The following is a 24954-nucleotide window of genomic DNA, read 5'->3' as shown; positions in this document are numbered from 1 at the left end:
ACACACACACACACACACACACACACACACACACACACACACACACACACACACACACACACACACACACACACACATTCCAGGAGGATGGGAAGTGTCAATGTGGAACATGGACAGGTGTGTGTGTTCATAGTGTTTTTGCCTAGCAGCAGGGGCACACAGTGAGATGCACGTTTATTTTTCCTCCTCTTCATAACCTGCTCTACTGCTAACATCTAGACACAAAAGCATAATTTCATATCTGATTCAACTATCTGCCAGCTCTGACTTAAAGCGTCCTTTAAGTCAATAGTCTGTAATGAGGTTTTGATGAGTGTAAATATTGCGTCTCTTTTGCGTCCCCCCCCCCAGCTGGAGTGAGCATTGGCATTAGATGTTGAAGTAGGATATCTCATAAAGAAATAAAATATCTCATCCCAGTCAGGAAATGGTGTCATGAAGCATTTGTTTATTAGAGGCCACTGGTCCGTCCCGATAATGCCTGAACGGTCCTGGAGTATAAAAGTGATGCTGTAACAACATTCAGGCCTATAAGTCTCTTGGCAGCCTCTGTCATCTCCACTTTCCTCCTGATGGCCTGAGTGGTCATATATATTTGCAAGACAGATATAAAATGCTATTATAATCTTTCTCTCCTCGCCTAAATGCATCCCATGATGATAACCGAGTGGTGACAGAGTTATAGGACTGCAGTAAAAATGGCTGCTGCTATCTCTCTCGCAGTAGAGCATCTTTATTGAACGGTATTACAACATTGTAGCACAGGTGGAGACTGCATTTATGCTCATAGTATGCATCTCTGCACCATCTCTCTTCCTCTCCTCGCTGCATTTGGCTAGTACAGCTGCCCTCATGAGGAGGGAATGCAGTTAATAATTTTACCAACGTGGTCGGGATGTCTAGTCGTCTGATCATGTGTAGAAAAACCTGCAAAAAGCATCAGACGCCGCCAAAACGGGGTGATGAAAGGGAGAATAAATGGTCTTTCCCAGTCTTTTTCCTTTTTCTCCCTCCAATTCTCATCCCTGTTGCTCCACCTTATGTGACAGATTCTCCCACTGCACTTCCTCCTCCCTTTTTCCTTTCTGTCCCTCTGTTCCTCAACTTTGTTCTCTCTCTCTCTCTTCCACCCCCCCTCCCTCTTACTTCCCCTTTCACTGTGGCATGCAGACATGCAGGAATTTCTGGGCCTCAAAATGATAGACCCAACTTGTCAGCCCTGGCTCCTGTTACTAAAGATGGCCGCCCCGGCAGTGTGTGTGCTTGCGATTGGTGCAGGTTGGAGTTGCTCCCCGTGTGATTGGTTGTGACAAAGTTCTTGTGCTTTTTTGGCAAAGGTGTGAATTTCAGCTTTTTGTTTGTATAAGGCACAATTTTCATGTGTAATTTGTGACTGCTTAGTGACTATAATTCTTCCTCTCTGTTTTCCCTCCTGCACAGTTTTGGCTGCAGAGACGCGTGTGTTATTGCAAGCTGCTGCGTTTGTGTCTTCTTTGTTTTTGTGTGTAAATGAAGGGCGTGTCGCTTGGAAACGGAGACACCAGCTCAAAGTCTGGCAGCGACCTTTTTGATTAATCTCCAAATTTCTTTCCTCATAAATCAACTGATAGTTTGATCCATACAATTTTATAAAATAATATTGCCCAATGTGACTTTTTCAAAGTGTTTAGTTTCATCTGTCCAAACTCCAAAGATATTCAGTTTTATCGCATAAGAAAAATAAATGCAACAAATACTCAGAACTTAGAAACCAGGACTAGGGAATATTTAGCATTTTTATGTAAAGGAGAGAAATCATGAACAATGCAAAGATGATTCTTAGTAGGCATATATATGGATCATGTTTTTTGCTGAGCAACGAGAGACTCACAAAAAAACTATACTTTAATTTTTAAAAACGTATTTTTAATAAAGTCTGACTGAGCAGATGCTTGAATCATCTAATCATTCACATAATGACAGTCCAATGTGTTTTATCATGGCATATATGTGCTGCCATTTTTAATAAGTAAAAATGTAGTCTTAAATGGTAAATATGGAAAATCAATAGTCAGTCATACAAGATTTGCTTCATGGTCATAGCTGCAGCTCTTTTTACTCAAAGTAGAATGAATCAAATCACGTAGTTGGGCTTAGCCAACAATGTGATGTCGTGGTCATAAGAGGCCCAGATATTGATAAGATGATGTGAATTAAATAGTTTAAGCTCTATATGTAGCGCAGCTTGATGCAGGGCTTCAGGTCAAAACAGACGTGAAAGGAGCAGTACAGCTTCCCACTGTCCCAGTATTTCATACATATTGATAAAGCAGGGTATGCTAAATGCAGCCCCTGCTCCAAGGAGATTAATTACAGTAAGAAGGGCTCACATTTGACAAATGTAAAGCATACATGTGTATGTTTTTTGTGTTAGTCTTTTTAATTAACAGCTCAGGGATGTTCAAGGAGCAACCTGTTTGTGCACTTTCTGAAGATGTTTTGCACTGTCAGTTCTGTTTTTGAATAAAGGGTTGGAAATGAATGTTTATTTGTTTTTTTTTATCTGATTCATCGATTAATCGATTAATCGAAAAAAATAATCAATCGATTAATTGATTATTAAAATAATCATTAGTTGCAGCCCTAATGCCACCTCATTTTATAATAGTTTTGGTGCTTCATATGGAACTCAGCCAATACGAAGAAACTGCACTCCAATCCAAATGTCCGCTTCTATTACGTGCGCCTCCTAATACAAGTATATTGAAGATGACACGGAGTAACACCCATAGCTTGTCCTTAATTTAGACTATGAGCTAGTGCGCCAGTCTCTTACGACGCATGTGTTTGTGTGTATCACCGGGCAGGATGACGTCCGGCCCGGCTAATATTTAGCATGCCTCGGCTGCCGCCTCCTCTCTCCAGTGTCTGCTGCTCTGGGCCTTGTGATGGCTTTGTTGCAGCTAAATAAGGTTCTGCTCTGGTGCTCTGCTCGCCATCTGTCAGCCAGACATACTGCACTCTGCTGTCTGTTTCACACACGCTCACAAACACATGACACAGATGAGTCGCAGCTATGTTTTGCTGGTGTTTTGGATGAACTGTGGTGCACCTGCGCTTGTGTGCGCAACTCTGTCTCCCCATATATCATCTGACTACTCCTCCTGCCATTGGTATCTTGACAGAGATGAAGTGGAATGAGTTACTTATTTTTTCTCCCATGAGGAATGTTGCCGTCATGTGCTGCCGGTCTTCCTCTTTTAGTTTGCCTGTGTGTGCTGTACTGTACCAACATCTGACCGGCAACACCAGTCCATCTAGCTAACTGACCCAGTACACAAACGACCATTCTGGAGCTGCCTCTTCTCAAATAAAAAAAACTAAGGGGACAAACACACCCAAGTGAATTCTTCTTCTTTTTTCAGTTGATTTAGCTTTTTGTATACGGTGGAATTAAAAGATTGCCTTTGCAGTGACCCCCATGCGACACTGCCTTTGCAGTGTCGCATGGGGGTCGGGAACGGTGCCCATGGACTGGCAGACCGGGGTGGTGGTTCCCATCTTTAAGAAGGGGGACCGGAGAGTGTGCTCGAAGTATCGTGGTATCACACTGCTCAGCCTCCCGGGAAAAGCTTATGCCAGGGTGCTGGAAAGGAGGCTACAACCGATTGTCGAACCTCAGATTCAAGACGAGCAGCACGGATTCCGTCCCGGCCGTGGAACAGTGGACCAGCTCTTTACCCTTGCAAGACTACTGCAGGGGTCCTGGGAGTTCGCCCAACCAGTCTACATGTGCTTTGTAGACCTGGAGAAGGCTTTCGACCGGGTACCTCGGGGGTTTTTGTGGGGGGTGCTGCGGGAGTATGGGGTGCCGGACCCTTTGGCGCGGGCCATCCGGTCTCTGTACGCCTGCAGTAGGAGCTGTGTTCGTATCCTCGGTAATAAGTCAGACACGTTCCCGGTGGGTGTTGGCCTCCGCCAGGGCTGCCCTTTATCACCGGTCCTGTTCGTGACTTTCATGGACAGGATATCTAGGCGCAGCCAAGGGGCTGAGAGGATCCGGTTCGGGAGTCTCGGGATCGCCTCTCTGCTGTTCGCGGATGATGTGGTCCTGTTTGCCTCCTCGGACCGTGACCTCCAGCATTCACTGGGGCGTTTTGCAGCCGAGTGTGAAGCGGCAGGGATGAGAGTTAGCACCTCCAAATCTGAGGCCATGGTGCTCTGCCGGAAACCGGTGGATTGCTCCCTCCAGGTGGGGACAAACTGCCTACCCCAAGCGAAGGAGTTCAAGTATTTCGGGGTCTTGTTCACGAGTGAGGGTAAGGTGGAGCGGGAGATCGACAGGCGGATCGGTGCGGCTGCAGCTGTAAAACAGGGGCTGTACCGGTCTGTCTTGGTGAAGAGGGAGCTGAGCCGGAAGGCAAAGCTCTCCATTTACTGGTCGGTCTACGTTCCAACCCTCACCTATGGTCACGAACTCTGGGTCGTGACCGAAAGAACGAGATCTCGGATACAAGCGGCCGGAAGGAGCTTCCTCCGTAGGGTGGCCGGGTTCAGCCTTAGAGATAGGTAAGGAGCTCGGACATCAGGAGGGAGCTTGGAGTCGAGCCGCTGCTCCTTCATTTCAAAAGGAGTCAGCTGAGGTGGTTCGGGCATCTAGTCAGGATGCCTCCTGGACGCCCCCCAACTGGTAGAAGACCAAGGACACGCTGGAGGGATTATATCTCCCGGCTGGCCTTGGAACGCCTCGGGATCCCCCAGAATGAGCTGGAAAGTGTTGCGGGTGAGAGAGAAGCCTGGGTCGGCCTGCTGAACCTGCTGCCACCGCGACCCGACCCCGGATAAGCGGTTGAAAATGGATGGATGGATGGATGGAATTAAAAGATTGAGTGGGGAACTGAGGTTTCGGACACACGTGAAAACAAATGACTTTGCTTGTCACCCAGATAAAATGTAAGCCCCCAGGAGGAATGCTGGTGTATGTCCCCCTTATCGCCCACCATCTCTCTTCCTGCCGCTTGCCTCGACCGATCCAGCCAGAGTGGTGTCCCTCTGGCCAATTCCACTAAACTAATTGGTCGCAAGGGCTTGTGGGTAGAAGGGGGTCTGGGAGCAGAGGTGAATATCTGTTTGTGTATGTGTGTGCATGGAGGCAGGCCAGAGTTGGGGCCTATTTAGTGTGTTTGTGTGTTTATCCCTCAGTTCCTCCCAGTGCAGGAATGGGAACACCAAGGAAGGAACTGGGTGTGGCTCCTATTAGTGGAAAAACACATTTACTTTTAGATATTTGTTGTTGGTTCCAGTTAAAACTGTGCACATATTATAATTACATCTCTTTATAATGGGATCTGTTGAATCACTAGAAAGGTTCAACATCACTTTGAACAAACAAACAAAGAAACAGGAAGACAAAAAACACAATTGGATACATTTAGAAATTGCTATCTACACCAAATTGCCACACAAAGCTAATCCAAATGGATCCAATACCACACGTTTATGAGGCTCATCATAATTTATTTTTTCGATCATGTGATTGGTCATTTCAGAGGTTTATATTGAAAGGTGTTTACATCTTTACACCCTCATCTAGGCAGAGTCAATGACCATAGAGTTTAATGGATCGATGTGTAAATTAATTGATCAGTAATTGTGTGGAAGTGGAGGATTGAACCGAAGCCCGAGTGTCCAGCAGTACACTTTTAAACAACACGGCCTGTCTTTAATGGTTCTGTTAATGCAGTTCAAAGTCAGCACTCTGCTGTGTGTGTGTATGTGTATGTGTGTCCATGATTGCCCTTGTGTGTGTGTGTGTGTGTGTGTGTGTGTGTGTGTGTGTGTGTGTGTGTGACCCCTCTGAGGGTTGGTTAGCAGTGATGGAGGGATGGATGCAGAGAACAGCTTGGATGACAAACCCGGCCCCCAGTTCTGTTTGACGGGGCGTATGTCTGTAGGAGGGACTGTCTGGCGCTCCATAACTCCATACTGTGGACAGTATGTGTATGTGTAGATAGAGACAGATGCTCCAGTCTCTTCGTCTCATGTGTACTGCTGACAGAGATAAATGTGCCAATAGTACTTTTCTGGACTGCAGGAAAATAGCCGTGATGATGTATGGCGCTCTGAACCCGTGCTATAGCTGATCGGATGAGCGTATGAGCTTTCCAAATATGCTTACATTTATTTGCTTCGTTAATTCAAACTTTTATAGTTGAATTCATAAACTAAAATTATGAGGGAAAGGATAATCAAATATCAATTAATTACGGTTAAGAGTTTGATCAAAACAAAATATGTTAACATAGGTAAAGTTGGTACATTATTTATACATCTCCAGTAAAAAGTAGTAGCTTGATTTCCTCCTTTTGTGTGTCGTAATATTTGACACACACACACACACACACACACACACACACACACACACACACACACACACACACACACACACACACACACACACAGTCAACAGGTCTTTCAGTGAACGCTGGCTACAGCTGCTGATAGCATCAATCACCAATACCTGTTTACCATCTCCTGTTAACCGCTGTTCCCTTGACTGCCCAGGCTCTCCCCTCTGCACTGATTTAATTTAGCCCTCATTCTACTCTTTTAAATCGTATTAAAAAGACACACAGACACACAGCTGTGTGACTCTGCCTGTTCAATGTTCTGTGGCAGAGAATTACATCTGTTATGCAGTGGTGTTGAAGCAAATATCATGTTTAGAAGCTGACCATAGAAACTAAACTAAAAACTCATTCAGCAGTTTGTTTGGCCTTTGTTTGTTATTGAGTGATTCCGGCAGGTTTAAAAACAATGGAAGTGATGACATGTTTCCCATCCTTAGTGAGCACATGTGCCCTGTTAAATGTCAATAACCTTCATGTGTATGATGTTCCACATCAATGTTCTCTTTGCTAAAACAAAGGGAAACAGATTAAGGGTAACTTGTTGTTTGTCATTGTCAAAATGAGCTAGGAGCCGCTGAGAGGCACCTTTAAGGGATCTCTGAATTAAAAAAAGTAGATGGTCTGCACTAAAGCCGAAGGCTTTGCCCACAGCACCTTTGGGGATACATGACACTGTGCGAGCGGGGTGGGGGATCTCAGCCCGATGTTCTCCATCGACCCATTCACGCCGCCGGTAAACACCGCTTTCTCCTGGGTTGTTTTTTCTTTTTTAATGTCATTTTGAATGTAGCTTTGGTAAGCACACCGGTCAGTGTTTGTTACAGAGACAGAACATCAAGATATTGAAATTGCAATGGGGAATTTCTTTGAAAAAAGTGATTTTGTTCAAGTTGTCTTTGTTGTTTATTCCTGTTTTATTCGCAGCAACAGAGTCAAAGCTCTCTGTGAGGCCCAGGTAGTGTCCTCGTGTCTCTGTTTCCCCCTGGCTGCTGTGTTTCAGTGGAAGGCTTTTCTCTTTGTGTGCCACCCACCCACTCACTCAGGCCTCCTGCCTGCTAGAGGGACCTCTGTTGACAACACCTGCACCCCCAAGGATAAGCAGGGGCCTCTTTAGTCCCTTGGCACCCCTTTCTCCTTCCTAATGTATGTGTTGTGTTCCTTACTCTTTGTCCTATACTCTAGTGTACATGTATTATGTATGTGCACACACTCACACGCATATGGCCACATGATACAAGCGGGTACTCCTTTTTGGTTGGACCCTTCCTCTCCAGCAGTCATCCCGCTGTGCAAATCCTTCAGTTGTTTTTTTCTTCTTCAGTCAGGCCCCTAAAGGGACGCCGTGTGCCTGAGCTTGGCATGTAGCTGAGGCTGGCTGAGGACCCAGCTTCTCTCTGTTCTGCCTCGAATGTTCACATTATGCCTGAGCTGCAGCCTTAATAGTATGAATGGTTTCAGAATAAAAGGCACCTCCTCCACTGCAGTGCCCGTAGCCAGAGACGTAATGGGTGTAAGTGGGTATCAAACATAGGTAAGAGCACTTCCAAACTTGTTGCAGATAGTGGAACCTACAGCGTATTGTTTTTTTTCTTCTTTTGTTTGTTTATTTGCTTTTCATGGTACTATCAAATTTGAACTACACGCATCAGAATGGAGCAGCGGTTCCATTCAAGTCGCTCACTTGCCCTTTTCTGTGGCTTCCTAAAGGTTTAATAAACATGAACATAAACTTGATAACATAAAGTCACTTCGTAAACTTGTTTGAATTTCTATCCAGTCAAATTCCCAGACCCACCCCCTTCGTATTAAAGGAGTTGCTCCATGATGAAGACCTATGTCGGTCGCAAGGCGTCAACCACTTTAAATATATTTGGCCATGTAGAATAAAGGCTTTTTATTTTGCGCCTTTTTTAAAGAGACGTGCAATTTATACAATGTCGAGACCATATTCCAGCCAATGCAGTGATCCCTTTATAAGATTAATGAAGCACAGAAAGAGCACCTGTTTGTGATTTCCACAAAGACCCAGCAACACTTTTACTCCATTGTCTTCTACTAAATTATTGTCACATTCAAAATGTTAAGTTTCACCGTTTTCAGTTGTACTTTTTTAAGTCAAGATGATACATAAGATCTTAAAAATAATCATACTTAAAAGCAGCTTTTAAAATATAAATTAATATAACATTAAGGAATATAAATCATGCGATAGAAACATTTTAGAAATGTGAACCATCACTGAATATAACTCCTATCCCTGATGGCCCTCCTTAGGTAACGGACGTGTCCAGGGTTTAATCTTGTTTTTGAGGTGACGCCCCGCGAATTCCTGTACCAGGAGAGAAAAACAAGCCTGGGGGAGGGGTGTTTGTCAAAGCCAACTGATCAGACCGAGTGAGTGAGGGATAGGAGGACCGAAACGGAGAGCTCTTTACCCCGGACCTTTAAATCCATGCCGTTTGCTTGTGTGGTTCTTTGCTAATCATTTCCCTCGTGGTGGTCCCATGTATGCATCCTCCTCCCCGTCTCTGTCCTTAATGTGCCGTCCCTCGCTACAAGGCTTTTATCTGGCTCTCCCTGGCAGCTCCTTCCCTTATACCCTTGAGCTTCGTCCTCCTGCCTGGCCCCCTTCCTCCATCCACCGCTCACTTCAATTGTGCGTCTGTATCAATGCATTCGGTTGCGTACCATGCTCTGTTTTCACATGCTGCATCGGCCCTAGCCTCCATTCCTCCCTCCTTTTATTGGCTGAGGGCAGGTCAGCTCAAATAGGGTGGTGGAAGCATCTGTTTATGGCCCGTCCAGCTCACTGTAGATGCTACTACATGGAGGCGTGAAATCTGCTTGTATGCTAGATTTTTGTGTTTTTTTTGTTGTGGCGTGAAATAGTCTACACCCATGCAATCATATGTAATGCTTGTCATTGGCACGCACATGCACACACAGGGACACACGCACGTAATCTCGCTTCATTCTCTGCCTCGGCAGTTAATATTGTGTGCTTATGGGAATTCTATTTAGACTGGCGGTTATTGGAACTAGGATTTTAATTAGGGGAGGTTTTAGAGTGGCACGCGCTGCATTAGCATTACAACAGGGGCACGTCTGATGGGTGGACTGGCAGGCAGACAGCAAGCCATCACCCTAACTAGCAGCAGCAAACATATCAATCCTGTCTAGTGAGGAGCACAGAGACTGGCCGTGTAAACCATATAGTATGCCTCCTATTTCTGCTAATCGAGACAGGAAGGCAATGTTTTAATTTGATTTTTTATAAAGTAATTTTTGGGGGGGAGTTTTGGGAGTCTCACTTCCTATTCATATGTAGTGGAACATTATAGTAGTCCTTCTTTTTAAGTACCCAATCTCACACACACACACACACTTGCACACGCACGCACCAGAAATTCGTCCTATTGTTGACGCAAGGTGTCAGGATGATTGATTGAATCATGTCAGCACCTGACGAATGAGTTTTGATTAGAATTTGATCTAAAATAGAAACGACCTGAAAACGTCCATATCTGTCCGCTGCTTTCGTCTCCAGCTCCTAAGTGATCCATATCATATCATGTTGGCTGTGAAGCCTTAACAGTTTATTTTAGAAGTTACAGATTTGTTCTGGTTAACCACCTGGTTTCTAGGTCTGTTGTTCACAAATACCAATAAAATAGGATGGTGTTTTTGTTACCTTCAAAACAAAGTGACAGTGATTTGGACATTTTTGTATTGCATATCTTTACTGTTTTTCTTGATCCCAAGAAGTGTAGACCTGTTCTCCCTGAAACCAGCAGAACCCAATATTGGTTCCAGTCTTCATATTTCCCACACACTTCACATAAGATTTCTTGTCGGGGTCAAAAGGAACAGGGGGAGGTGTTCAGACAGATGGATGACCGTAAATTTGAGCAAACAGAAGCAGGAGATCTCCCAATTTTCCCAAGATTCCTATGACGCATTTGAGCCTGAATTTGAGTTCACACTGTTGTTCTTATGACTAACACGCTCCATAATCTGTCCCTGCACACCGGCCCAGGAGACCCCTGGTCGGTCTTCTCGGCTGTTTTCCTTGGCCTCTCACTCTGCTGATGGAAAGATGAGTCTCATTGAGGTCAAACTGAGGCTTCAGCAACTTGAAGTGAGGCTATGAGGGATGACTGTGCATTGGTGACCACAGTTCCATCACTATTTGTGGGCAAGGACATTATGACCACCATGTTTTTCGATTTTCATGACCACTGGCCCTAATGTGTTGGACAATTCAACCATTTTTGTCAATATCCAATATTTTTAAGGACATAATTGTTTCAACCAGATCTGTGTTTCATCGATTTGCAAACATTTGGCAGTGTCTCATTTAATCAGCTTGAAGGAGCAGACATGTTTGTTTTGCTGCATTGTAAAAAAAAAAAAAAAAAAAAAAAAGAATGGAAGTAAGAAAGGAGAGACAGTCTTAGTAAGACGATATATAAGACACTTTATTGAAATGTATTCCATACATGTGAATATTTCAAGCACATAATAATCATTGAATACAGTACGAGTCAGGGCCGGCAACTGTAATGGTGTTCCCATGTCTCGGGTCTTGGGTCAGGGGTCATGAAGGGAGGGTTGCTATGAACAAAAGAAAGATACTAGAACTTCACGTGTGTGCGGTACGTGACCTGTGTGCAGTATTTTTGCTATGTTTTTGACATAAGATGAGGGAATGTGTGTATGTGACCCCTTGTGACAAGCCTGTTCCTCCCAGTAATGATGGAGAGTTTCCCTCCTTGTCCCAGAATAAATAGTCTTCCTGAGGCCTTGTGGGATACAAATGAATGGAGGGAGGAGACTGGCGGGATGAGGTGCTCAGATTTGTCTGATACTAAGAGCAGTGAGGGCACTTAATACTGTGAAAAAGCCTTGTTTTCTTAACTCAGTGACTCAGAACAAAAGTAATGTCTCTGATTTTATTTTATTTTCTGTAAAAAATGTATTTGTGCCTTTTTATAATGTTCCAACGTTTGAAGCATATATCATCAACGTTTGAAGGATATATCATCAACGTTTGAAGGATATATCATCAACATTTGAAGGATATATCATCTTCTGAGACTTCAGAATTGACACATGCAGTAATGTTATAGTGTGAGGTGTTTGTTCCTTTCTCTAACCATCAGTTGCTCTGCTCCTTGTGCATGAATGCATGCGTATGTGTGCTTGTGTGTGCTCGCCTGCGTTCTGTAGCTCTGCTTCGTGCGATGCTGTGAATATGAAATAGGGCAGCTAGCATCTGCACTGCAGCCATCCCGCCCAAGCCCCCACACTGTGCCTCAGTGCAGCTGGCCGGCAGAAACACAGGAGCATGTCACTTGTGTGTCTGTTTGTGCCGAAGATATAAACTTTACTTGTGTCTGCGTCTTTGTTTGTGTTCGTTCATCTCCTCGTTTCTCCAGATTTTTTTATTTCTGAGAGACTCTGTTTGTGTTTACCTGTACGGGATTTGTTTCTTCTGTCTGTGCATGCAAGTTTGTCTTTTGCCCGTATGCTTGTTGCTACGTCTCTATCTGTCCCTGTGCATCTGTATTGTTAGCCTCTTCTATCTTTATGGAAGTTACACAAGTGCAGTGAAAGCATCCCAAACGTGTTATCTATAATGTATGCTTAAATTATCTGCTGATTAGCTTCCTTGATTATTTAATGGTCTATAAAATGCCAACATATATTGAAAAATGCCCTTCAGTTGAAATATATTCAGCTAACCATCATACAAAACAAAGAAGAGCAACATTGTTCACAACCATGTTTTGGTGTGTTTTTCAATGAAAAATAAAATAAAAATAGTTGCCAGTTCATGTTCTATTAGTGGACTAATTGGTTATTGACTAATTATGGAATCCTGGTCACGGGCAAGCACCAAAAATGCAAAAACCAAAAGGGCGAGCTGAACTCAAGGCCCCTGAAACACAAGAAAGTCAGGAGAGAGAGAAAGAACCAGAGGTAGGGAAGAGGTGATAGGTGAGTAGAAAGAGAGAGAATCTGACAATCAGCCTTTTGATACACATTTTTCCTGTGTCAACTGAGGACAGACAGAGAGAGAGAGAGATTTACCTTTCTCTCCATCTCTCTTTCTGTGGCTAATATGAGGAGATAATGGGCCATTGAGGCAGAAAGGGAAGGCTTAAAAACACCTTAGTCATGACTGGGCTGCCACTCAGCGCCACTGATTAAATTACCCAGATGAAGGAGTATTTATCTAACTGCACTTAGGAGTGTTCAGTTAAAGATTTGTAATCACTGTCTGCAGATCTTTTTGTTTCGTTTTTTTGTGTAGAGCTAGAATAGAAAATAGTGTTTAGTGTTGTTTATTTCAGTCATTAAATTCCCTCTGACATGGTAAGAGTTGGAACTGTAGAACAGTTTTGAGTAGCCAGACTTTTTCGTCTACCAGTCTGGATGATGAGTAGTATTTTCTTGAACCAGTCTTAGTGTAAGGTGAATGTGGACTTTCCAGTGGATTTACTGGTTCTAATATGACTTACTATACTTTTTGGTCAAAAGGCCGCAGCTAGTGAGCATAAATCACAATTCCCCATCAAACACCATACGAGTCAACCTGGAACCGCTCTGAAATGTTTGACTCTGATTGCCTCCCAATCTCGTCCACATTGTTTGATGCATGTCTCTCAATGGACGCCACGGGCTCGTCAATGAATCACAGGCTCTCAGAGTCTTCACAGAAGACCAGAAAGAGTGACCACTGGATCTGACAGCAGACTGGTACCAGCCTTTTGTACACTGGCTGACTGGAGTAATGTGATGAAGAGATTCCTGCCTCTGCTGTCGTGTGTGCGTGCATGCATGCATGCGTATATGAGTGATTCTCACTCGTGGTGATGTGAAGGAAAATCATGAGGCCGGTGATGCAGGTGTCTTGCTCTCTAGATGGATATTCACATCCGCTGCATCTCTCCATCACCTTCCCACTGTCACCAAACTGTCTGGTCAGCAAAACCGTGTGTGTGTGTGTGTGTGTGTGTGTGTGTGTGTGTGTGTGTGTGTGTGTGTGTGTGTGTGTGTGTGTGTGTGTGTGTGTGTGAGAGAATTGCATGTTTATATATATATGTGTGTGTGTGTGGTCCCAGCTTGTCTTTGTTTGTGTGTGTGTTTTTCATGTTTGCATCTAGATGTCAGAAAAAAAATGCAGCCGGCAGCAAATGCTGCAGCTGGTGGCAGTGTGACAAAATTAAAGATGTGGCACTGGGAGGGGAGAGAAGGAGGGATGAGGGAGGGTGAGTGCGGAGGGTAGTTACGACTGATCTGTTGGAGGAGAGAAGAATAAGGGAGTGGCGAAGAGGGCCGTCGTCAGTGGGACGTATTGATTGTAGCTCCATCTCGAGCGTCTGTAATGAGATCTAGTGGCTGTGGCTTTTTGGAGGAGCAAATTTGTCACCTGGGGGCTAGACACCATGGCTGGGCGGGACAGGTGGAGAAAGGGAACTGGCAGAGAAGGGTCAAGAGGAGGAGACGAGAGAGAGGGGGAGAGAAGAGTGCAAACCTTAAAGGGACAGAGGGAGTGTGTAGCTTTACGATGAAAAGACAAGACACAAATGATGACTAGAGGGGAATCTAAGAAAACGCCTGTTGGGAGCATGCAGCTAATTACTGCAGACAGTCTCTGTCTGGACTCATCTCCATGGTAACAAGATGGGGCAGCAGGGCTGGCCAGCGCACAGGAAGACACATACGAGGAAATCAATGAGCAGACAGACAAAGCAGGAAGCAAAACCATGCTCATTCAGCCAGATTCACTCTTTCACTTTGTTGGTCTGCATGTCTGCGTGCGTTTGTGTGTGTGTGTGTGTGTGTGTGTGTGTGTGTGTGTGTGTGTGTGTGTGTGTGTGTGTGTGTGTGTGTCTGTGTGTGTGTGTCAGTTCATGCTCGCCCGCCGACCCGACCTTAAGTATTTGTTGCTAGGGCAGCTGTGAAAAACACGTATTAGATGTCACATAACATAAAATACGTTTTATTGCTCTTGTACATACCGATTTTGACTTAACAGGTTTGCAGCAGGCTGGAGATCAGGGAAGGTTGTTTGTGATCAGATGTATGGATCTTGCGGCAGTTACGTCGGCAAGTTTCTGCTCTCTCAGCAAATACTGTTGGATTGTCCTTGAGCAAAGCAAGAAACCTCTAATTGATTTGATCAAGCTTTTTTAGTGGCAAAGTGCTGAAGTCTTGTCATTTTAATGACTGTTGGCAGGAATGAAGAAGATGTTATTGGATTTCGTTTTAGACGGTGTACATTTAAGAGCCTTGTTACCAGCATTAACAGGCCATCTTTCTTTGATATGCGGATATAGAGCGAGTGGTTTATGTATGTGAACAACTCGACATGTTGAGGCAGGTATGCAGATATGTAGAAGGGGAGTGATTGTGTGCATGTGTGACAGAGTAAAAAAAACTGTTCTTCGATATCTTGCTGAATTCTAATGTAATTGGTAACTCATAAAACCTGTAAACAAAACAGAAATCGGCAAGATTATTCGCACTATTTCATTTTTGTTGTTTTTCACATTTTTGTAAATTGTGTGTGTGTGTGTGTGTGTGTGTGTGTGTGTGTGTGTGTGTGTGTGTGTGTGTGTGTGTGTGTGTGTGTGTGTGTGTGTGTGTGTGTGACGAGCCCTGTTCTTTTTCAGCCAGTTCCAACCTTTAGTAACCCAATTTAGTCTGGGTCATTTAGTGAATAGGACACACACACACACACACACACATAAAATGGCCTTCATGTCGGTGTTGCCACCTGCAATATACAGTGTAGTGGCTGTGACCCAGTGTCTAGGCAAGGTAAACCACCCAATCTCATTACTGAGTGATGAGTAGGGCTAGGTATCGGTACTCGATTACCTTTTGAAAAAAAGAAAAGAAAAGAGAAATCGAACAAATAAGCCACTACCAAGTAGTATCGACACTTCTCAATTCGAAAAATGGCCCGGAGGTCTCATTCATTATACAGGAGGGTGCACGATAAATGTTTGCATATACGTTCAAAGGAGGAAATGCAGGTACGCCAAAACAATTTGATTTATACAACCTTGTGTACGCCTGCCAGTGCGCAATTTCCTTTGACTAATCCCAAATCAACCTGTACATGTACACAGCAAAGTCCCGCCCTCTACACGCCCACATTCTACCATAAATGGTCAATGGTCCTGAATGTTGAGGCATAGCAATGAGCTGCTGATCAATGGGTCTTCACGGTGAATCACGGTGAACTCTTCCATTCACGCAATCCTAACTTCAAGCTTTAAAGCGTGACTAGATATGTTCGACATCCAATAATAATCCAATAGCTGACGTCTGGTTTGACTACACACACACACAACATAAACAAGAATTCCTTAAATTTGGTCATTTCCAGCCCACTGCACATACTGCACGTGCATGCTTTGTGTGTCTGTCCAGATCAACTGCCCATTGCCCAACACAGCATTGCAACCAGAGTGAAACATCTTCACTTTCACAAGTACACTTGAGCAACCACATAGACACCTCTCAGTTCCCTGTGTTTGGTAAGTAGCTTGCATAATGGCGGCTCTTTATCTGTGTGTCAATAACCCTGAGAGGGAGTGGCTGTTACAGCGGAAAAGGACGGGTATGCCTGTTTACTTTTCCATTCATCCTTTTTGCGCATATTCAGAAGTGCATAATATAAATGAAAAAAAAAGTATCTCTCCAAAAACACATGAAAATGACAAATCATTCTGGTGTTATTTTTCTTTTTCCTTGTTTTTTGGCATGTACCTATACACAACACCGTTCCACATAGAAACTTCAAATATAAGAATTTTCATCTCTTTGAAAACATTATCGGATCTTTCAGGTGTGTACCTCTCTCTAAACATTGAATGCAGTAGTCCTCTCTCTCTCTCTCTCTCTCTCTCTCTCTCTCTCTCTCTCTCTCTCTCTCTCTCTTTTTTATTTTTTTATATATCTTTGAATGTAAAAGATAAACAAACCGTTGCTCTACAATGTATTTATCTCAGCATGCCCTTGTGTAGAATAGAGGTTACCTCTACAGTTAGGCCATTTTGTGGCCATTTCATGGCTATTTCAACATAAACGTCTCGAGGCCATACATATTTATATCCATTTGCCATTCTCAGTTCAGCTTCTTTTTTTTTTGGACGATGATTTTGCATGTCATTGTTTTTCACAAAGCAATATCGTCAGTCGCCCTGCTCATCAGTTTATCGTATTCCCCTCTGCTCTCCCTCCCCTGTTACTCTCCTTTTGGCCATAACTGTGAACAGAAACAGACCTTTGCCGTAGCGGATTCGTATTTGTCTATTAGTGCGCTTGCTATTGACGCTTCTTATGACAGTATCACTCTCTCCCTCCCGGCAATCAGTGTGTTTTTGTTTACACTCTTTCTCCTCCTCCCGTCTCTCTCCTCGACTCTCTCAGGGCGACTGTCTTACATCAGATCACTCAGCATTTATAGCTGAGCTTTTGAAGCTTAGGACTCCCACCGTGGCCAAATATAGTAAACGTGAATCCAGCGTGCGTGCGTGTGTGCGCGCGTGTGTGTGTGTGTGTGTGTGTGTGTGTGTGTGTGTGTGTGTGTGTGTGTGTGTGTGTGTGTGTGTGTGTGTGTGTGTGTGTGTGTGTGTGTGCGTGTGTGTGTGCGTGTGTGTTCTCCTAAGTAAATGGCTCTGGGGTAAAAACGTGTTTGTTATTGTTCCCAGCACATCGCCTATAGACAACACTGCTAATTAAAGGGGAGGTTTTATGTGTTAAGAGCAGGAAGTGTTGCTGTGTGTGGCTGCATGCGATTGGCTGCCAGCTTTTCCCATGTTCTTTCCCTGGGGACTGTACAGCCAGGGCTCTTTACTGCCACAGCCAAATGAAAGGTAAACACAACACACCTTTGCCTTTTAAAACCCTTACTGGAACTATGTGTGTGTTTGTGTGTAAGGAAGCGGCAAGCAAATTATTGAATGACACAGTGAGGTTTGCCTGTGTGTGTATTCGGCTTAATGAGAGATTAGCTCTCCAGGATGCTGCCTCCTCCTCCTCCTCCTCTTGTTGTTGATGCACGAGGGAAATCATCCCTCCATCCATGCCTCCTTCATCCATCCCCCCCATCCAGCCAGCATGAAAACAAAACAAGGCGTTGTATGAATGAAAGTGGGAGGGGTTGAGTGGCCTAGAAAGGCAGGCAGGCAGATAGATAGATAGATAGATAGATAGTGGTGCAGGGTGAGGCGGTGGCAGATAGAAGGGATAGGGAGGAGGAGGAGGAGGAAGAGGGGATGGATGAATGAATGAATGAGTGAGCTGACTGGAGCATGTTTGGTATAGCAGCTAGCTTGTGTATCCCGGCGCTAGCGTGAGCAGAATGGAGAATAATGCTGCTGCAGTAGTGGTGTTATGCCTCTATAGTACTCCCCACTGAGACGGCTGTGCTGGGATCAGATATATACATGAGAGAAAAAGGGTAAATATACCTTGGATTAATACAAAATAATAACAACAAAAAAGATTAAAAAATAAAATACCACGGTAGTGCATCATACGCGTCTATTATTATAACAGGGGGATGTAAACAACTGTTCTTCATGACGCTATAATGAGTGGAATTATCTATCTCTGTTTCGGCCCAGCTCCAGTCTTAAGCTCGTTGTAATTCACCCAAAGCAGCAGTCTAACCTGGCATGCTGGCTACTTGGCTGCGTCTGCCCCCTGTCTGCCCCAGCAAGGCCAGGGTTAACCCTGGGCGTCTCTCTCCTCCCCAACATGGAAGGCCATTGAATGGCTGCCTCCCCCAGTCAGCAAACACATTGGCTGAAGCTGAGGGTGGATCTGGGGTTGGAGCGGCACTCAGGCATGGATTCTTCGGCTGGAGCTGGATCTGCGAGCAGTCTCAGCCCTCCCTCCTCCTGTTATGTGATGCCGTGGTCACAGCATGTACACACACACAGCAGACAGACCGGAGGGGGAGGGCTGGAGAAGAGCTGTGCATTTTTCTCTGTGGGTCAGAGACGACTGTGTGCAGTGTTGGGTTTACTACCTCGCAGTAAAGAAAATGCAGTGGAGCGACCCCGGCATGAACCAGCCCGGAAGGTTGAAAATTGTTTTTTCTACATTAGTCATTCCCCCTTTTTCGCGGTTTCGACCCTCTGTCCCTTTCGTCATTGTTCTTTTCTTTAACCTCAATATCCCACCCCTCAGCTCCCCCTGCCACAACCCCGTCTGTCCTCTCTGCTTTTACTCAGGCAGCACAATGGGCAGCCCTCCTGTGCAGGGGGGGGGGGTTTCTGGCTGTATCCTTGGCAGTGAGAGCTCACTGAGATAGCATCCCACGAAGGCTGGCATACAGTGCACCCTTTTCACTTTTAAGTTTGATGCACTTCTCTATAAAATGTTTTCCCAATTTAGTAGCTGCCATGGAACCAAGACAAAAGTCCATCTTTTTTATTTTAGGCTTGTTTATAATAAGAATAACTTGATTATTAAAAGTTAATCAAAATACTCCCGAATACAGAATCTTCCTTTTCTTGATGCGGTATATATTTTCCTAATTAAAAAGTAGGGTTAAATAATCGTATTAGTGTTTGTTGCCTTTTATTTGACCTCGATCTGCATCTTGCCCTTCTGCTCTCTGGGTCAGTTAACACATGATATCAAAGCTGACATTAACTAACCCATTTATTATGGTGATTTCCTATCCTCTTGGCCCCCGTGGCTGGTATAAGGTGAGATGTAATGAATCTTTACTGGCCATCAGATGAGGCAATAACAGCTAGTTTATTAGATCATTACAGGGAACAGGTCAAACCTTACTGCTAATCCAATCACAATTGACACTTAAGCTCTTTCACCAAATGCTGTTTCTCAGTAGGTCAAATGAAACCTGACATGAGCCAATGACCTATAATGTTAAACCTAATAGCAATTAAGGTTGTTTCCACGGTGCGGCAGACTATTGCGTTTGGTCATTAGGCGTGAATTGTGGACACTAGCTCTTCATGGATGCTAGGGTTGCAATCCGTAATTGTCCAATTACATGTCTGCATGCAGTAACGGAGTTTGTCTGATTGTGTTCTTGAATGCTAAATAGCGTTTTTCTAATAGTTCGCTTTTGTGCAAATTGAGTGGAAAGGTTTCGAACTACATGTTTTTAGTAAAGCATAGCCACAGAATACAAAATGGAGGTCATGCAATTGTAGCCTTTATTCAACTTGTTGATACAGCATTGCTAACCTAATTCAATAGCTGCGGCTGGATAGATGCGTTGCATTACTGTGGGGGTTAATTTGGGCTATTTGTTTGTCTCAAGTTTAGTGACGTAAACATCAAGGTCAGCAACCATTCACCCAGCGAGGAAATCACGGATAATTCTGTGCTATGTGTTTTGTGAATTTTGTTCGATTTCTTTCTCTGCGAGGGTCAAATGTTCCAGTTTTCTCTTTGAGCAGCCGCAGCAACAACATTAAAAAGGCAACAAGGAACCACAAGGCCTCGCTGGGAACACCTGTTTATAGTTCCTGGAGCCACGTTCATGTGTGTGTACTTCCACAGCAAACATGCATGCGGTTCCTTCGCTGCTCACAGATCAGAGCAAACCACCACTTGGTGACCATTTTGACCACAGGGTTTCTCCGCCCCTTCTTGTTTGAACGTTTTGTGAGCTGTTAGAACGTTAGACAGAGACATATCCATGCCTTCATGCGAGTCCGTGCTTTTTTTATTTTGGTATTTTGTTTTCATTTTTCTTTGCTTCTGCAGGGTATTTATGTGTATTTGTGAACTTTGGCTTAGTCACACTGCTCTCTCACTCGTGGTTACAAACACAATCTTCATGGTGATACTAATTGGGGACAAAATAACTGAGTCCATGTGTACCATACCTTATGTTAACCACCTCCTTACTTTTTCTCCTCTCCTTCTGCTTTTCCTCAGTGTGCTTGGACAACTGTAAGCATAGTGCGTGTAGCCTCCAGGGCCAGTGCTGCCATGACCAGTGCCTGGGCGGCTGTGCTGGGCCAGGTAATGCAAGTAGCTGTGTGGCCTGCAGGAACCTCCAGCATGAGAACACCTGTTTGGAAAAGTGTCCTCCCGGATACTATGTCTTCAGAGGCTGGCGCTGTGTCAGCTTCTCCTTTTGCCAGGTTGGTAACAACTAAACTTCTTTAGGTTAACTCGTATAATGTTTAGCTCAAATGTGAACCCAGTAAACTACATACGTGGGTGTAAGCATTTGTGTTTTTGTTGTTTTTAAATCCAGGAGCTCCACAACCAGTGTAAGCAGACGAAGAAGGTGATCCAGGACCGAGAGCTGGGCTGCCACGAATATGTCATCCACAATGGGGCCTGTATTCCAGAGTGTCCCTCTGGATACACCACTATCAACTCCACTATGTACGTCTAGCGCGCACACACACACACACACACACACACACACACACACACACACACACACACACACACACACACACACACACACACACACACACACACACACACACAAACACACACCTTTAATGCCACCATAAACACTGCTGTGTTATTGATGGTGGCCATCATTACACGATTGGAGATGTAACTGTCAACCTACAACAAATCATCCCTCTTGACAGTGGGTTGTGGTCACTCAACACACTCAATAACCTTTGCACACAAGAGATAATTGTGTTTGGAAGTTGATTAAACAGAAAGGGCTGGAGTATTTTTCCACTATGGAAAGTCTCCCCTGTGGAAAAAGCAGCTGGTCTGCTGAAGACAAATTACGTCGAGACATTGTAGATGTGCAAAACATCGCCTGCAACTCTGTTTGTCTCGTTATTAAACGTAAACAGGGTTGTTTAGCTGTTTAAGCATGCAGGTTGATGATTTACGAGCAAGTGCAGTGTCAGTGAAAAAGACCACATTCTCATAATGCGGACACCATATGACAAAACAAAAGCTGATGGCTGATGGTCAGTTAAAGTTGGTTTGATAAGTTAATCAGTTGCATGAAATACAAAGTTGCTATATATGCATGAGACTACAGAACGTACAATGCAAATAAGTCCTCTAATCTCAATTGCTGTAAATGAGTCCATAGTGTTTTCACAGCCTCCATCACATTCTGTTCTCAATGATTACACAGCTGCATCAAGTCAAATCTTTCCCAAGCTGACATAAAAGAACAAATAGTTGTCCACAACGCATATCTTGTTTTTTTTGCACCTTTCATATGCAGAATAAATCCATCAACTTGATTTACTAAATCTGGGTTGTGTTGCATACACAAATATATATATATTTATTTATTTTAGCAGCTTGGAGCGACGTTTCTAATCATGCTGAAGTGCTGATTATTTTGGAAACAGTGCACTGGGGTGAAATAATGTGCCCAGGTCTTTATGCACCTAATAGCCAATTATTTTCCTATTGAAGGGATTATTCAGTGTTCAAAACCCGAGCTCAACTTTACAGTCTGTCTGGGACCTGTTTACTTAGTATGGTTGAGTGATTCACATGAGATTATTTCATGTGAAATAATAGCAAATAATAATGATCGCTGGTTGATAGTCAGGACTTGGTGTTTAAACCCAGTTACGGTAACAAGTATGCACACTGACATTCATAGCTGGGCATACAGGTCTGTAGTTGTAGTAGTAGTCGCAGTAGTAGTAGTAGTAGTAGTAGTAGTAGTAGTAGTAGTAGTAGTAATAGTAGTAGTAGTAGTAGTATAGCTCAGTGTTTACTGTTAAAACGGTTACGGTTAAAAGTACTGAGGTGAAAGATCAGCGGTTCAAATCCCTGTTATCTTTAAGCACACTCAACCTCTTATCTTATTATGAATTCCCAATGGATAAAAGTGTCAGCCTGGTGCCGTGAATGTAAAAGCAATGTAAAAAAAAAAAACTGTCTGGACCTCATCTGGTCCTGTTTAGCTCACAGCCTTGTCTGCGTGTGCAACAAGCAAGGGCACGACCTTATTTAGCATTCTTACTTGAAGTAAACGGGGGTCGAGGAGCATCACTGGCTTCCTCATTTAGCGCCCGTCGCTGTTGCTAAACGAGGAGGACACGTATTTGTTTTGAGGCCAAGTATGTGTTTTGAGACCGCTCCTGTTTTCATGCTTTCAAAACACATACACCGATGTGTGCATTGAGGATAAAACCTTTTTTCAGCAGAAACGTGTTGGTTTTTGCCGAGGCAATTCTGACAAAACAGCTCTCACAGGAGTTACAAAAAAATCATATGCCAAGTCGCATACCAAGAAGTGGTGGACTATTTAAGCGGTGACAAAAGACTTTACTGAGTACAAGACCACTTTTCTGTTGGTGTGAAGACCGATAGAGTGACACATTAATGGAGTGTGGAGAAGAAAGTAAGTTGGAGATTGGGTGAAAAAGAAGCACTGAGAGGTGTATTTCTCTGAGGTGGTTCTAATAAGAGAAGGTTGTGTTCTGCATCGCTTGAAGCCGTAGGTGGCTGGATGATTGATGGTGTTTCTGGTGTATCTGTGGATATGCAATTTTTTTTGCCTATACATGTGTATGCGCATGAGCGTACATGCAGTTTGTGTGTGCCGAGCGTGTTTGTGACTACATTAGCTCGTTCCTAGTAAAGCGTTTGGCCGGGTTACTTTTTCCAGGTGCAGACTGGGGGAAATGTCCACTGCATCCAGATGGAGAGAGGTTTATATATAGAGGGAGATATATTTATTAGGTAAATAACACACACGTGCACATGTACACAGAGCTTTATTAAACCCAGCGGAAATGGGAAGAACATTTGCCTTTTTCCAAAATGTATCTTGTGTGTAAGAGAGAGATTGACTTTCCCTTGCACGTTGCCAGCCCAAAGGGATTATCAGGTGCTTAGACAGAAAAGAACATTGCTTTAAGTCTCAGTCATACACCCTAAGGCAGAATGGCATCCTCTGTGTGTGTTTGTTTGTGTGCATCACGTAATGTGTGTGTGCAAACATTACGTGATAAACAAAACTATTTCTTTTCATTGGCATTCTGACGCAGTTGCGACATCAGGGGGCCTCTGTGTGTCTGTTTTGCTGCTATGGTTTGGTTATAGCAAGAACAAGCGTCATCATCACAGCGGCTTATCCTGGCAGAAGCTACACCCAGACAGACACACACACACACACACACACACACACACACACACACACACACACACACACACACACACACACACACACTATGAGGACTGACACGGAGGTTGCCGTCAGGATTTTTCCGTAATGCCAATAAATGGTAAAATACTACCTGCCCTTTGCTGCCTGTCAATAGTATAATGCACATTTAAGTGTCTGTAATGTATATCTGGATGTTTATTATGCATTAGGGCTTTCCTCAACCAAATACATTCTTAGTTGACGAACACTATGATTTTGTCCAGTAAATTAAAAATATATTTTAAATGAATGTTTTTTTAGTTTTTTAAACTGAATTTGAACTGAAAGCACCTCTTTGAATCTTGTGGCTGTCTGTCTCTCCAGTCGTCCATAAAATCTACTGAATAGAGTTTGCTCATCTTTCCTGGAGTGTGTGTGTGTGTGTGTGTGTGTGTGTGTGTGTGTGTGTGTGTGTGTGTGTGTGTGTGTGTGTGTGTGTGTGTGTGTGTGTGTGTGTGTGCATGCGCGTGCACTTGGTCTGGTTCCGCTAGGCCTCGGCCCAAAACCAAACCCGAGCGTCAGCTGCGGCCTCTGTTGCAGATGGTTCTAGCAGACCCTGGAGCCCGAGTCATGGAGTTCAGCCGGACAGATAAACACTGTCTCTTTAAGAGCTGCCATCGGACCCAGCCTGTCTGCCTGTGTGTCTGTGTTTTTCAGTACAGCGGCCCAAAACATTCTTTCTTTCTACACTGCAACTAGAGCATTACTTTTGAGAATTTGAATATACGATTTTCTATGTGGGCGAAATGATGAGACACAAATTATCTTTTTTTCCCCTCACTGTTGTTTTGAGAGATCATTACAGTGTTTTTCCACTCACCCAGAAGTCTTAAAGGGGAAACAATTATTTGGCCTCTGATTGACTTATTATTATTATTATTAAGAGCTTGATAAAATGGAAGTTAGGAGAAGGCAGGTGTGTAATGGGTCATTCGGCTATGTGTGGATAGGAAAAGCCAGACAAGGACCAAAACCACGCCCCTGGGACTCAGTGTTTCATGTCACCATAGGGAATAATAATACATTTTATTTGTATAGCACTCTAAAAGGTGTGTGTGTGTGTGTGTGTGTGTGTGTGTGTGTGTGTGTGTGTGTGTGTGTGTGTGTGTGTGTGTGTGTGTGTGTGTGTGTGTGTGTGTGCTTCCTGGAAAGAGGGATTATAATAAGAGTTGCATAAACATAGAATTAACTCAGGGTGAGCTTACAAATGGCAGTGCATGCAGAGTTTGCATGGTCCCCGCAGCGAACAACAGCATCCTTTGTTAGCTGTTCCCCGGGCACAGGGGCTGCTTTGAAAAGGTGCCTGTTAAGGCTGCTGTTTGATGTCATTGTCTCCTCTACTTGGAGTTTTGAAACCCTGATTGAACGGCTTCAAAATCCATCCTAGTGACC

The 24954-nt window shown here is 44.0% G+C and overlaps 1 protein-coding gene across 1 annotated transcript in view; it reads left to right on the top strand.

Moving 5' to 3' along the window:
• insrb (insulin receptor b) overlaps window positions 1–24954 on the top strand; it is a gene marked incomplete at both ends in the record, with an annotated part of 68794 nt that overhangs the window by 30525 nt on the left and 13315 nt on the right. Inside the window, 2 exons of the mRNA XM_079221124.1 lie at window positions 20337–20545; window positions 20662–20795. Coding sequence (XP_079077250.1) covers window positions 20337–20545; window positions 20662–20795 — 343 coding nt within the window. The remainder of the gene's footprint in view (window positions 1–20336; window positions 20546–20661; window positions 20796–24954) is intronic.

This window comes from Taurulus bubalis (assembly GCF_910589615.1).
Source record: "Taurulus bubalis genome assembly, chromosome: 7".
NCBI lineage: Eukaryota > Metazoa > Chordata > Actinopteri > Perciformes > Cottidae > Taurulus > Taurulus bubalis.
Note: the sequence above shows the minus strand (reverse complement) of the source record. Positions and strands in the feature narration are given on the sequence as shown.